We start from the raw sequence: 14,786 nt of genomic DNA, 5'->3' as shown, positions 1-14,786 counted from the left end.
CATGCCTTATCTATCTTGTAGGATGAGTCCAATCAACGCGAGCAGGTGAATAAATGATACTAGCATGAATTGTAAGTGTGGGCTGGTGAGGAGCAGGGTGTTGCGCGGCTGGGGGGGCGGCTGCTGGCTGGCTCAGGTTAATGAGGTGGTCTGGGAGTGTGGACTGGGTCCTGACTGCTTTACGTGTGGTGCTCGCTTTAGCCTGGGGGGGGTTTTGTAGCCCTAAGACCACTGGTGAGACTCTCTTCGCCTGTGGCTGTGTATGCACTTGCGCCTCTGAGTGTGTGTGTGTGTGTGTGTGTGTGTGTGTGTTTGTTTGTTTGTGTGCTTGTGTGATATTGCCCTCAGGATGACACTGGTTGAAGTTTTGCTATCCCTGTGTTTAATGTTGGCATTTGTGCATTAATGCACATGCCTATGTTTGCATGCATACCCATTCCTGTGTGTGTGTGTGTGTGTGTGTGTGTGTGTGTGTGTGTGTATGTGTTTGCTCACTGATCTGTGTGTTTTCCGATTCCTGCGTTGAGTCCGACCACAAATGTGTACACAGGGCCCCTCCTCCCCTGCCCCAATCTCATTACCATTCCTGCCCTTCCCTCCACCATTTTACGCACCGCCATCCATGCCTCCCCCCTTGGTGTTTGCATTGTAAATCAGGCCTGACAATAAGGCGATGATTAGATCCTACTCATATTCAAAAACACCTGATTTATTTATTCATCTTCCTCTCTCGCAGGGCATCAAGATGCATAATATCTGACCAAGGTGACATACCCACTTCCAAATGTTATTCATTGCATTTGCAGGTCAGCCCCTTAACCAACAGGCTCAAACAGTGGCGATTAAATGAGATTTTGATGGGATCATGTGCAAATGACAGCAGCCCCGGCTCCTTACATCCACAGAAAGGCTGTTCAGATGGTTGTCTCCCTCACGCGTGCACATGTGATATCAGATCAGGTATCAGAATGGGTGCTGCAATCAGTCACGGTTTCAACATTTGGAGAGTGTATCTATAGCCTTGAGTGTAGAACTGATACGCTGCCTCTGTTTTCATGAATATGCACAAAGATATTATTTATGGAAAGCTTCGGCATTCTGAGAAGCAGATCCAATTGAGGACCAGTTAAGTCAGACAAGCCTTTGCACTGTTGTTGTTGTTGTTTTGGATTTTTAACAAATTTGGCATCATGGGGATTGGGTTGATTCCTCTCAGAATTGCAGACTGCCCTTATGAAATGATTTCATTATTTTTTTTCTAAGCATTTCTGCGGGTAAGGAAAGCAAATGGACTGTCTCTCGTGTCAATGTGAGAGGCTTTTACTAGTTTGTCGAAAACAGCAGGGAGAATTTACAGCACCCTGAGAAGAGCTTGGTTGGTTATACACACTAAGTGAAGTTAATAAATAACAACATCGTTTATTTAAATAAATAAATGGGGATTAATTAAAAAAAGAAAAGAAAAAACATAAAAAAACCACATAAAACACAAAAAGTATGTTTCAAATCCACATCAAACATTCATGTACATGAATGTGGCATGAGTCGAGGGATGGCAATGTGGGTCTGTTGCTTTGTCCACTTTGATCCCGACCCCAAAATTTGACATAAACATTCATGGTGTTCAGGCGAGGAACCCTAACGACTTTGATGATCCCCGGACGTTTTATTGGGATTGCTGTGAAATTTGAAGAAAGATATGAATGTCCCTGACATGTCAGGCTTTGTCTCTCTCCTTGCTCTCTCTGTCTGTCTCCGTCCACAAAATCCCTTCCATACAGGCAAACTGATCTCATAAAGTGGCGTACGTATGACACGCCAATTCGTATGCCGTTTTTCCATGTTATCAAGATGCATAATCGCCTTTTTAGCGTGATGCCGTTCGGCTGCCGTTGACCAACATTACGTGTGAATTTTCGGACTTTCACCCAGGAGAGCCGGGATTGCGTCCCACGTGTGGCGTTTTTTTTAACCCTTCCCCAATGTTTCTTTCCTAAACCCGACCGTTTGTTTTCCGAAGCGTGTGACGTTGGTCACCGTCGTGTTTTTTTGTCGTTTTTTTTGTGTTACTAAAGCGTGTGATGTTGTTCTCGCGATAGTACGGCACGTTCTCGCGATAAGACGTGTGTAATATTCACATCCGCTGTATACAGCGTGGACACACACGCGGATAGCTCAGAATGCGTACAGATAACACGCCATTTGGCTTTAGGAAAGTGGCGTGTATGTTTACGCAAAGTCATGATGCCACGTCGGTACGGGAAACATCAACCTTGGAGATAGCGAGCTACACGCTGAACAGGTGTGTACGTACAGTAACCCTAACCATAACTTGCCATGACAAAACCGAATGACACTTACTAAAAGAAGCGTTATGTCATAAACGTTTATGACTTCTTTATAATGTTTTATGACACGTTCACGACAGTGTCACTCTTATGTAGATACCTTCAAGTACAGTGTAACCGTGCCTTAAGCTAAATGTGGCATAATGATGACATCAGTTGAAACGGACAGTGTGAAAGAGATAATAATAATAATATTAATGTTTCCACGTACCCTTTGAGGGTACAGAATGAGTTCATTATCTGCAATTAAATCATAATGATCCTGTTTACTTGTATTATTATATCTGATGTAATTACTTCTTGTAGTTGTTCATATGTATGTTTGTTCTTATGCTTTGGCAACACAGATTTTTTTTTTTTTGTCATGCTAATAAAGCAAACTGAAATTGAAATTGAGAGAGGGACGGAGAGGGAGAGGGAGAGAGAGAGGGCGAGAGAGGGAGAGGGAGAGAGAGAGGGAAAGAGAGAGAGAGGGAGAGGTGAGAGAGGGAGAGAGAGAGAGAGAGAGAGAGAGAGAGAGAGAGAGAGAGAGAGAGAGAGAGGGAGAGAGAGAGAGAGAGGGAGAGAGGGAGAGGTGAGAGAGGGAGAGGTGAGAGAGGGAGAGGTGAGTGCGTTCAGAGCAGACAGTTGTCGAAGAGTCCATTTTAAAACATCCTTTTAGGTCCCCTGGGTAGCTCACCTGGTAGAGCATGCACCCATCTGTAGTAGCTTACTCCATGATGCAGTGGTTGCAGGTTCGACTCCGACCTGCGGCCCTTTGCTGCATGACGTTCCCTCCTCTTTCTCCCCTTTCATGTCTTCCGCTCTCCTATAAAAATAAAGGCCTGAAATGCCCCAAAAATGATCTTAACAAAAAACTTTTTTTATTAAGCTGAGTTAAAGGTTTTACGATTACGATTGATCTCGTAGCTGGTTGGCTGTGTTCCCGCCTTAAAACTGTTTATTTCAGCATTTTATGAAATGTCAATGGAGCAATTCTTCTTCCGGAACCAGAGCCTTTCAAAGTGGGCGGTCCCTGCTGAGCTCTACTGATCTCGAAGTGTCTGGGTCGGGATAGCCCGTTGGTCAGGAGATAGGTTAAAAAGGTGACACCGCGCCGCCCGGAGCTGCATGCAGGGTTGTAGCACTCGTCGGATTGCATCAGCTCCACTTCAGTCACCAGCCATCATTTGGTTGGTAGGAGAGTGAGTTGAGCTGGGTTCAAGAGCGCTATAAAAATCCCGACATCACAGTCTCAGTCGCATCAAACAGCCAACTCACCACCGTGGTTATTTTCAGTTTTACACGTGAGGGTTGCGCGACCTGTGCTCGACAACTGTGTGTGTGTGTGTGTGTGTGTGTGTGTGTGTGTGTGTGTCAGCCCTTGCACCTCTTGTTCACGGCTTCGGCTTGTCTCATTTTGCAGCGAGAGAAGTGTTGATAATTCACCATGAGAGAGGGTCACATCTTTGTTTAACACAAGGCGGCTTTTAATGAACTGGTGCCAGGTCACAATCTGGAGTGAAAAAACTGTTCTCCGTGACACTTTCTGTTTAACCCTTGCGTTGCGTTTAACCATGCAACTTTTTCTTATTCTGGGTCAAAATTTTAAATTGAAACCCTTTTTTTTTTTTTTCTCCAATGTTTGATGTTTTTGGGACACTTTTGTCGCTATTCTCAATGTTTTTCTCACTTTTTGCGACCCTTTTGTTACTTTTCGCGACGTTTTTGATGCTTTTGCCGACGTTTTCTCACTTTTTGCGATGTTTTTGTAAAAATAAATTCTTTTTAATTTTTTTCTTTACAGTTTTGTTGTTTTTTTAAGCTCTTTCTGACGTTTTTGTCACTTTTTTCAACGTTCATTTTTCTATTTTTTTTTCAAATGCTATAAAATTGATTAAAACACCCAAATTCAATGAAAGTAGTGTCTTATTTCATTTATTTCACTTGTGAAGAGCGTTGTATGGAACCATCCACGTTATTTCTTTTGACAATTTTTGACAAATTTCTGATATAGAAACTTTTTGAAAAATGGGTCAAATTAGACCCGAGGACAACAGGATCAGTTTTCTTTTTATCGCCTTGATTTGTAGCAGGAAGCAGTCCCATTCCACATTTAGTAGAAGTTCAACACATGTGCAATGAATTCAAACCAAAACAGACAAGAAAAAGCTTTGGCCATGGTTGAGGTGTGGAGGCCGGAAGGCTCTGATCACATCACGTGTGTCCAGATATGGATTTTCATTTCAATGCCGTTGGTAAACGGAGTGAAACGGCAGCTTTGCCACTGACTAACCTTACATCAATACAGCAGAGAGCCATGCCATGCCTGAGAATTGTTGGAAAATTGAATGCTGAATAGAAGCTTTTCTTACCGCACAGGATCCGATGAAAGAGTGTGACTGCCTCCAATCCAAATTCACGGAACCCTTTGATGTTTGTTGGAATAATTTTATGCCTACTTCTCATTTTCCATTTTATGCTTGCTTTTGAATTTTGATTGCGACTACAGGCACTTTTTTTCAATTGATATGCATTACGGTCTCTGTAATAATTCAAAGGCCTTTGTTGAGGAACAAACATGTCATTTGTCCTTTTAAAATGAATTTTATGACTTACTGTGTAGCCGTACATACAGTACACCTTTGACGAGTTCAGATAGAGTGGCTGCCAGACGGTTATTGTCTCCTTTTCTTTGACAATATAGGAGATTTGTACTTTTAGTTTCGTGGGGGAAGTTTTGTGTATGTGTGTGTGTGTGTGTGTTTAATTTCACTGTTGAAATTAAATGTCTTGTTTGTTGGTGTTTTTGGTGTTCTGGTATGTACATTCACGCTTCAGCAGCCGTTGTATGGCATGTGTTTGTGCGAATATCAGTCTCTGTGTGTGTGTGTGTGTGTGTGTGTGTGTGTGTGTGTGTGTGTGTGTGTATTTATGGATGCACAATTGCCTGCTCAAATTTGGCGTTTGGTGGCGCGTTCCTTCGAGGGATGGCGAAACTTGAGAGGCTGCCTAAAATACTGTGCAGTAATTGGAATTGCTTTATCTTCAGTCTCATCAATTAATGTGCAATTTTCCATTTAATCACTAACACGCTCACTGCATTTGCAATTAAAATGAGGACTGATAACAGAGGAGATGCCTTTCAGCTGATACCAGTTGGAATGAGAACAGAAACCAGGAGACGCAATCAGTACACAAAATGACTCGCAGTGTGTGAACACACACAGTGCAAACACTCATGCTCATATAATGCTGCACTGAACACACACACACACACACGTGCGGGCGCACGCACGCACACACACACACACACACACACACACAGCACACACTAGCTCAGTATGACATGATAAAACATGCAGATTTGAAGCTAAAACCCCAAATTACAACTTGTCAATGAAACTAAACCAGCATTTAACATCAAAATGTTGGCAGTCGTGGTGGATTCGGATGCTACTCAAATGGAGAAGGGTCTCAGCTGGTTGTCTTGTGTCTGGCATTGAGGGCATTGCCAGGGTCTGGGTCTCCGTGGGGGATTTAAGCTCAGTGGCGGGGAACGTATGTCATGTATTTTCTTGATTCTGAAGAGAGGGACGTTTGCATCTCTTCGTGTTTGGCAGAAGGAACCTGAAAACTACCCAAAGAGACCATTTTATTGGAGGAGCACACAGATGTGTGACACTATAGGCAAGGGTTTATAGTGCTGCGTGATACTACTGTTTTAGTGCTCATTTTTGCCAGAATTAAACTCACACTCATTAATGTTGCTGTAATAGTGTGCCTCTGGTATTTATTACATTTATAGTGAGTAGTGTACTTTATGGTATTTTTTTCATTTTGTATGATATCACTGTATGATAATTCTTTCATAGTATTTGATGTTTTCGCTCAGATGTTCAAGTTGCATTCCCCCAGCCTGAAAAGCGTTTACTTCCACGTTGATACCATTCAGTCCAAGTGCACCAGTCCTTTGTAATCGCTGCCTGCTTTTCATGAAGCCTCTACGTGGCATTAGAAGTAGAGCTGCAACTTTTATTTTCATCGTTGATTAATCTGTTGATTATTTTCTCGCTTAATCCATTAGTTGTTTGCTCTATAAAATGTCAGAAAAAAAAGCCCAGTTTCCCAGAGCCCAAGATGACGTCCTCAAATGTCTCGTTTTGTCCCCAACTCAAAGATCTTCACTTTACTGCCCCAGAGGAGAGAAGATCCTAGAACATATTCACATTTAACAAGCTGCAGGCAGATCATTTAAACAAAAATGACGCAAACCGATTAATTGATTATGAAAATAGTTGGCCATTCATTTAATTGATTGATCTATTAATCTTTGCAGCTCTAATAATAAGACATTTTTCCATTCAGTCCAGTGGGTCAAGGTATCCACTCTGACGTTGATGTGACAGTCTGCATCAGTGTTAAAAGCACCGCATTAAACTTTGTAGTGTCCATATACAATGGTTTACAGCGAATACTTTATGTTATAATGATTAAAAACAGTACAGTTTGATAAATAAACATTTATTAAAACACCCTTCCCCCCTTTTAGGTTAAATATATAATCGACAGGACATTTTCATGCAGCGTCTACACATAGGTTATATGTAGCTTCAGGACAGAGCACCTGCTGTGCTTGCCTATAGTAAGTTGGGGGGCGATGGTAGGGGGTATCTCTTTGTGTGTGTGTGTGTGTGTGTGTGTGTGTATGTGTGTGCATGCGTGCATCTTTGTGTGCGTGTGTGTGTGTACATCTTTGCGTGTGTGTGTGTGTGTGTGTGCGCGTGTGTGCATGTGTGCATCTTTCTGTGTGTGCGTGTGTGCGTGTCTTTGCGTGTGTGTATGTGTGTGTGTGTGTGTGTGCATGCATCTTTGTGTGTGTGTGTGTGTGTGTGTGTGTAAAACCTACCCCTGAACCAATTAGCTCCTTCAGTGGGGGTGGGAGTGATGGTTACAGCGGTGTTCCACAGGGCACAGCCCTCAGCCCTGTGGGGTCACGGCCAATAGCAATTAGCCCACCGACACGAGCCCTAATTAGCCCTCTCGATTGGCTCGGCAACCGCGCGACAACAACACCAGCAGCCAACACATAGAGACGACCGCGGCGGCTCCACCAACAAGCGTGGCTTTAAAGCCAGCTGTACTGTAATTAGGAGACAAGCAGAGCTGTCTGTAATTGGTAAACAAGTAGTCGGGGTTGTTTGCGGCTTCGTTATGAACCTGATGGTATGTCGAGTGTTACTGTAAAAGGGCTCCGTGATTGAGTCTGCGTTGCTTTGTTTTCTTTCTGCTTGGTAGCACTGTTAGATCACTCGGTATTAATACATCATCGGGGCTGACTGTCAGCTCCGTGCAATCCATGCAGAGGGAGACTGAGGGGAGATGGAGCAGAGCAACGCGTTAGTAAATGGAGAAGGGGTAACAGAAGTGAGAGAGGGGAGAGTGAGATGTTGCGTGACAGTCCCGTCTCCTATTATTTAATCAGAGCAGCACCTGGTGGCTGCTGCTGTAAAAGAATTTGCAATCGCCGCTCGCACCGGATTGATGTTTCTCTCCTCTGTTTTCTGTTTCCGTTCTAGTCCAGATGTGCAGCTAACCCATGATGCAACATGTGTCCCCAGCACCTGCAGTGACAATGATGGCCACCCAGAGCATTCCTCCACCATCGTACCAGGAGAGCCAACAGGTCAGAGCGTTCATCAGAATTCACCTCGATGCTCAAAGTGCCACCTCATACACCTAACACACGCTAGAGGCTCAAGAAGAAATGGTTTAGGGCCTGAAAACCGAGCTTTCTCATGTTCGCACTGTGTGGGAAGGGGCCGTACGCAAATGTCATATTTTCTGTTTTTATTAGGTCGATTTTTGTATTTGTGTTTTCTGTGCTCTTTTTACTGCTTTGATGGGATATAATAAATTGCATGTTGCAGTATGGTAACATTAAAGTAGTATTACAGTGATACCAAAACACATACAAGTTACAATTGGGCTTTTTGTTGACTCTGGCTTTACTTAGATAGATTAGATAATACTTTATTCATCCCACAATGGGGAAATTCACTTGTTACAGCAGCAGTTTTTCCACATTAAAAACAACAGACAATGTGCAAAAAGTACTGAATGAATGTAAAGTGGCATTATATAAAAAGTATTTTAAAGTAAAGTAAAGTGAGGTGGCCATAGTGCAAAAAATATTGTAATGTAAGTAAGTAATTGAGGTGAAATTAGATTGAATAATATGTAATGAAATAACATAGCAAAAGTAATTAACAATAATATAAATTATATTGAAGTGTGACCATAATATAAATAACATTGGAAAAGTAAGTACTCGGAATGGAAATATATAAACATATATATATATATATATATATATATATATATATATATATATATATATATATAATATATAAATATATATATTTATGGAAATATAAATACTGATGGAAAAATTTAAATACAGATGATAACAATAAAGATATACATAGAGCCATGATGAGTGGTGGGGACATTAAACCTACAACATTATCGGGTGGTGCAGGTGTTGTAGAGTCTGTGTACTTCCTCACAGACACCAATGCTTTACATCATAACAATAATAATGATCAAAAACTGTTTCTTCCTCTTTTGCCAAAAAGTCATTTGCTGAAAAAAAATATATACTGGCGCGCCCGGATAGCTCAGTTGGTAGACCGGGCGCCCATATATAGAGGTTTACTCCTCGACTCGGCGGCCACGGGTTTGACTCAAACCTGCGGCCCTTTGCTGTCATTCCCCCTCTCTCTCTCCTTTCATGTCTTCAGCTGTCCTGTTGAATAAATAAATAATCTTTTTGACATAGTGATGTAACTTATGTTTTCAGTGATGTTTAACTCCCTTTTAGAGCTCTTTATTAGCAAACAGTTTAAATCTCCCAAAACAGAAATCCAAATGGAGTATATAACCATGTTCTACAGCTGGGCCCTCTGAGAACCCAAATGGAAGTCTCTGTTATCATTTTTCATAAGGTGGAATTGCATTTCATTATTGAAACATGAGTGCTACATAGTGTATGTCAAAGTGTAAGGATACAGGTCAAGTCCCAGCCTGCGGTGTTCGACACAACACGTGATGGCGCCAACAGGTCAGTGTGATGAAACTGTAAGGTGGACCCAGGGGCAAGGGCTAGAAAGTGGGGTGCAGGGTGGCACCCCCCTCTGAAATATGATTGCCCCCCCATGGTGCCCCCCAATCCATTGGGCTAGATTGCTGTGTGATTTCCATTGGATCAGAGGGCTGTCGCTGGGCTGCTGGTCCTGCCAATCTTCCCAACCCTTGTCACATGACCAAATAATGTTTCCATGATGACTATCCACATTTCGGATACCATGGGACCAGCACTGGAATTGTGGCTGAGCCTTTAGATGATGTGTATTGTATTCGGATGTACAATTTGTTTAAAATGAAAACAAGGGAAGGCCACCCCTGACTAATTATTGGTCCACCACCCTGTGCCACCCCACTTAAAAAATCCTGGAATTGCCCCTGGCTGGACCCAGGCTGTGTCTAACACTGCACAGCATCCAATGGGGGGGAATACAGAGCAGGTTCATCCGACCGCCTGGTCCACCTCTGTGTGCTTTTGCCCAGAGGATGAGTGCCACAGGAGAGCTCCCGAGCTGCAGTCTGCGCGCTTGGCAAATGCAAATGAGAGCTAGTTAAGTGTGAAGAAGCTAATTTATTTCCCATTTAGTGCTGGGATTAAGACTTGAAGCTTTCCTCCCACCCCACCCTGACTCAAAAAAAAAAAAAAAAAAAAAAAAGAAACGCGGGCAGTGGGGGTTGTTAGACTCATTTCCTCAGAGAGAACGAATGAGAAACGAAAGTGGGGTGAAAAGAGATGAATAAAACAACAAATCGTGTTCGTAAAGCATGTCACCCTCCCGGCCACCCTACAACACAAATAACACGAGAGAACAGATTTTTTAATGATTCCTTGTCGAACCACCGGTGGTCCTGTTCTTCATTAGAGCAGAGGAATAACGGATGCGTGCTTCAGCAGTGTGGCCATTTGTAAAGACATTGTTGAGTTGCCAAATACTAATTGAATACTTTTCATTTAACAGGAATCGATATATGACCTGAGCATGCCTTGTTCAATTACTGACTCTATCCTATCTCATTCATTTTGCCTACCAGCTTCATTACAAGGCTACTGACCTGTCAAGCAACAGACATTCGTTCCAGATACATCCTCATTTGTAGTCTTTCGGCATCAGATGCATGTTGCACCTTATTGCTTTTGAAAAGTGATTAATGGGTGACCTAGACCTCGCGAGCATCTGTTCGTTCATTACAAGAAGCAGAAGAATTCTATGTAAGGATCTTTGGTGAATTGATTGATTATCTTGGTCATTTTCACGTTTGGCCTGACTGACAGTAGGGGGGCAGGTTTAAGTGACTGAATGGTTTGGTTTTACACTAGCAACCACACACACAGAAATAAGCCTATGCTGAATATCATTAAGAGATTATTAATTTGTTTGCGTTTTTTTTCCCATTCAGGTGAGATTATTTCAACTGACATGTATACAGTTTTTTTGTTTGTTTTTTTTGTAAAATTTTATTTCTGTCATGCCAAACATTTGACCCATCCCACATGGGATTACAAGACACCACAAACTTATTTAGCAAACGTCTTCCGGTCGCATATAAAAATCATTCGGAGAAATACATGAATACAAGTATATATATACACATTTATACATGCATACATTAAAAAAGACATTCAGGTATGTTCTTTCTTGATTTCTTTATATGATTTTATGTTTCCATACTAGTAGTAACGTCGGTCCACTATTTTGGTCCTGACTGAAATATCTCTAACTATGAGATGGCTGGCCATTCATGGTGCCCCAGTGTCCAATGCTTTGGTTTATGATCAAATACCTGCAAAACTAATGGCATCCCCATCGCAAATTTGCTTTTCCTAGGATGGCGATGGAATTTCACAATCTACTCTGCCTTACACTGCCTCGGATTGGCTTACCCTGGTATTCTTACCCTAACTAATCTCACTCCTTAACCTAATCAATCTAACCAACGGAGGCAACAAGTAGTAGCCAATCAGAGGCAGAGTTGGAAGGGACATTCCTTCGTCATAATATGAAACACAAATTTGCATCCCCATCAGCCTCAGCTGTACTTTGAGTTTAGTGCTATGAAGCTAATATTAGCACACTAACTAAGCTGGGGAACATGGTAAACATTATACCTGCTAAACATTAACATGCTAGCAATGTCACTGTGAACATGCTAGCATGCTGACATTAGCATTCAAAGAGCCCCTATTGTACTACTTGTCAGCGGTCTACTAGAATAGGTGTACATGAAACACTCAGCCCAGTCTGCTCTGATTGGTCAGCTGGCCCACTCGGTTGTGATTGGTCAACCAAATTCCACTGGGCCAGCTGTGCTTGTTCAAGCAACGCATATGACAAACTGGGCTTGCATTCTCAATCAGTGACATCACTAATGGAAGAATTTCAAACAGGAATGTGGGCGAGTAGTTTTTAGGCAGTTGAAAAAAAGTGCTGTCTGTGCGAGAAAACTCTCCATTTGGAGGGAAATATTCTTTTTTTTGTACTTACTACATACCAAAAAACTATATAACTAAAATCTAAAAAAGGGGCTCTTTAAGTAAATAATTACTGTACAGCTTCACAGAGCTGCTAGCATGGCTGTATGCTCTTAGTTTTTATTATTACTAGCTCGGAACCAAAGTATCCATTTCACTCTCCCCTGCTTCAACTCTTATGCTAAAACAAAAATAGTTTAAATGTAAAGTCCTTTTGTTATTGTTTCATGTGTCCCCAGATGACGGGCACCACTCAGCAGAACACCAAGACCCCACAGGTCCATATCCCAGCAGCCTCTGCAGCAGCAAATACCTCTGTCAGTGTGACCCTTGACCCCCAGGCCCAGCTTGAGTCCGACAAGAGGGCCGTTTACAGGTTGGTTCAATCTCCCGTGAGAGGTTCCCATGTTTATACGTCTTCTTGGGCTATTGACGCACAACACCATTTTGTTTTGCGACTGGTAATCACTCTGCCTTTTTGGTAAAATACATGGGGCTATTTGTCAAACTCGTTTTGGCAAAGTGCACCATTCTGCCCTGGAATTTCCTTTTGAAATAATGATTGCATTTTCTCTGTATCCCCATGCTAGCTTTAAGAAATTGTCCTAAATTGACTTGTGTGCTACTTGCTTGTAAAGGCCACAAGCACTAGTGGTGTTTCTAATATGTCCTCTTAAACTAACCATGACTTAAAAGCTTTTGAAAATTGCACTTGAAGGGTGCCTACTTCAATATTCACTTAGTGTCATTCATAAAGCAAAGAGCACCTTCAGTTATTGCTTTTTACTCATCAAAGGCGAGCAGAAGCACCATCAATTTCCTTTTCTTTGAATTTAATAAATTGACTCTAAAATAAGCATTTGATATACTGTCAACAGTCTGGCTGTTTCTCTGACTTCTCCACAGTTTCAACTGGGGTAGCCTCTTGTGACTCCACCCCCTAATGTCATTATTAGGGAGACAATGAATAAATGCATAAATGAATAAATGCTTTCCAGTCCAAAAACATATTTAAACCAAGAAATGTCCATCGGGCAAACAGAGTTGTTTTGTGTAAGGTTCCAGACTTACGTTGTAAAAAAAAATAATAATGTATTTCTCTTTCACGCCAACAGTCATTTTCAAAGGTAAGTATCAATCTCTAAGAGGTAGAGATATATTTTTGAATTTATTTTGAAATTCAACTATTAGTTTGCCAAATACTTCTTGGTCCAGTTAAATATTACGTTGGGCAATTGGAAATCTTTTTTTTAGAAATTACCACACATTTCAGTACACGGTCTTTAGGTAAACTTTAACATTAGTAGAAACATTGTGAAATGTTGTCTGACAATTATCACACTCTGTACACTTTTTCCTCTTTTGTCACCCTTATTTATATATTTTAGGATTTTTACAGATGACGATCACCTACAGACAGTATTCTTTTATTAACCATGTAGAAGCCCTGGAAGGCATCACCTTGTTAGCTGTTGAAAATAAGCAAGAAAAATCACTGTTGGATGAAACCCCAAACTCCAGTAAAGAAGTGAAGAAAAAAAAAAACACCTCAGTGCTCTCTCGGGCAGCTTATCACTAGAATATTGATGTGCCCTTATAATGAGCTTGTATTATCTATTTATGAAGTAAATTATTCAAAATACAGGCATTTTTAATCGAGCCGGTGTAGGCAGCAAACCCACAGCTTTCTAGATGAGTTGAGTGGAATGAGAAGCCTGCTGCCCTGCACCGTCTGGCGCAGCCCGTCCTGTAACCATGACACTGCAGACGGTGTTGGGCCGGGTGTCCGGGCTCCCCAGGTCCCAGCGGCGCTGTCTGGGAGCGGTGCGAGCCTCCGTGCTCGGGCCTGAGGCGAGCTGCTGTAAAGTCCTCAGCATCTCCTCTGAGATACAGGGCTGCCTTTGATGTGAGCAGCCATGTTTGGAGCAGCTCTGGGTGGTGGTGGTGTGTGGCGGGGAGGGGGTGTCTCAGTCCAAATCCGCCCTTCTTCCACTTCCATATGGTCTTTCTGGATCTCCACTTTCCTCCTCTTCCTTCCCTGATCCACACACACACAGGAAACAAATACACAGGAAGCAGGAATGTTAGCAGTAATAATGGTTATTATAAGTTTAATATGGTCTCTCGTTCTATCCAGCTCTTTTGTTGTCTTCTAGAGAGAATACATTCATGTTAATAATGCTAATGCACCTGTAGAAGCTGCTTGATTGGAGTGCCTCTATAAGAGCTGGGATCTGTGCATGCATTTTTGGGTGTGTTAATGAATGTAAAACCGTTTGAAACATGCACAGTTGAAGAGGACTTGCAGCAGTGTGTATCGGTTGTGTGGTGTGGTGAAAGTGCTGGAAACTACACCGAGCTGCAACAAACAGGAGGACAATGTACAAGTATACACACGTACAGTATGAAGCCAATGTGTGGAATAAAGAAACAGTTCTACATGTTAGCAGCAGTGGTGGAAGAAGTACTCTGATCCGTTACTTCAATAAAAGTACTAATACCACACTGTAAAAATACTCTCCCCCGCCCCCTCCTGCCCAGACTCTAAGTTCACGGAGGTTGCCAGGCTGAGACCGCAGCATTCACAACAATGTTGCTAGATGCTTTTCTCACTTAGCCAGACATTACTCCACAGCACAGCGGAGTAGCTAACGTTAGATGCTAGTCTCACATAGCCAGACATTACACCAAAGCACAGCGGAGTAGCTAACGGTAGATGCTAGTCTCACATAGCCAGACATTACACCAAAGCACAGCGGAGTAGCTAACGTTAGATGCTAGTCTCACATAGCCAGACATTACTCCACAGCACAGCGGAGTAGCTAACGTTAGATTCTAGTCTC

General features: G+C 42.2%; 1 protein-coding gene across 5 annotated transcripts in view; it reads left to right on the top strand.

Annotated features, from left to right (window-relative positions):
* Positions 1-14,786, top strand: part of LOC114566553 (pbx/knotted 1 homeobox 2) — a 116,186-nt gene that overhangs the window by 61,393 nt on the left and 40,007 nt on the right. For 3 of the 5 annotated variants that reach the window (XM_028595100.1, XM_028595103.1, XM_028595102.1), the window contains exons 3-4: positions 7,912-8,013; positions 12,183-12,319. In XM_028595100.1, coding sequence (XP_028450901.1) covers positions 7,927-8,013; positions 12,183-12,319 — 224 coding nt within the window. In that variant the 5' untranslated portion in view covers positions 7,912-7,926. Of the gene's footprint in view, positions 1-7,428; positions 7,746-7,906; positions 8,014-12,182; positions 12,320-14,786 lie in introns of those variants that run through there. The other 2 variants (XM_028595104.1, XM_028595101.1) reach the window with 2 other exon arrangements.

The sequence above is a fragment of the Perca flavescens genome, chromosome 13 (genome assembly GCF_004354835.1).
Source record: "Perca flavescens isolate YP-PL-M2 chromosome 13, PFLA_1.0, whole genome shotgun sequence".
Classification (NCBI taxonomy): domain Eukaryota; kingdom Metazoa; phylum Chordata; class Actinopteri; order Perciformes; family Percidae; genus Perca; species Perca flavescens.
This window is presented reverse-complemented; position numbering and strand designations above follow the sequence as displayed.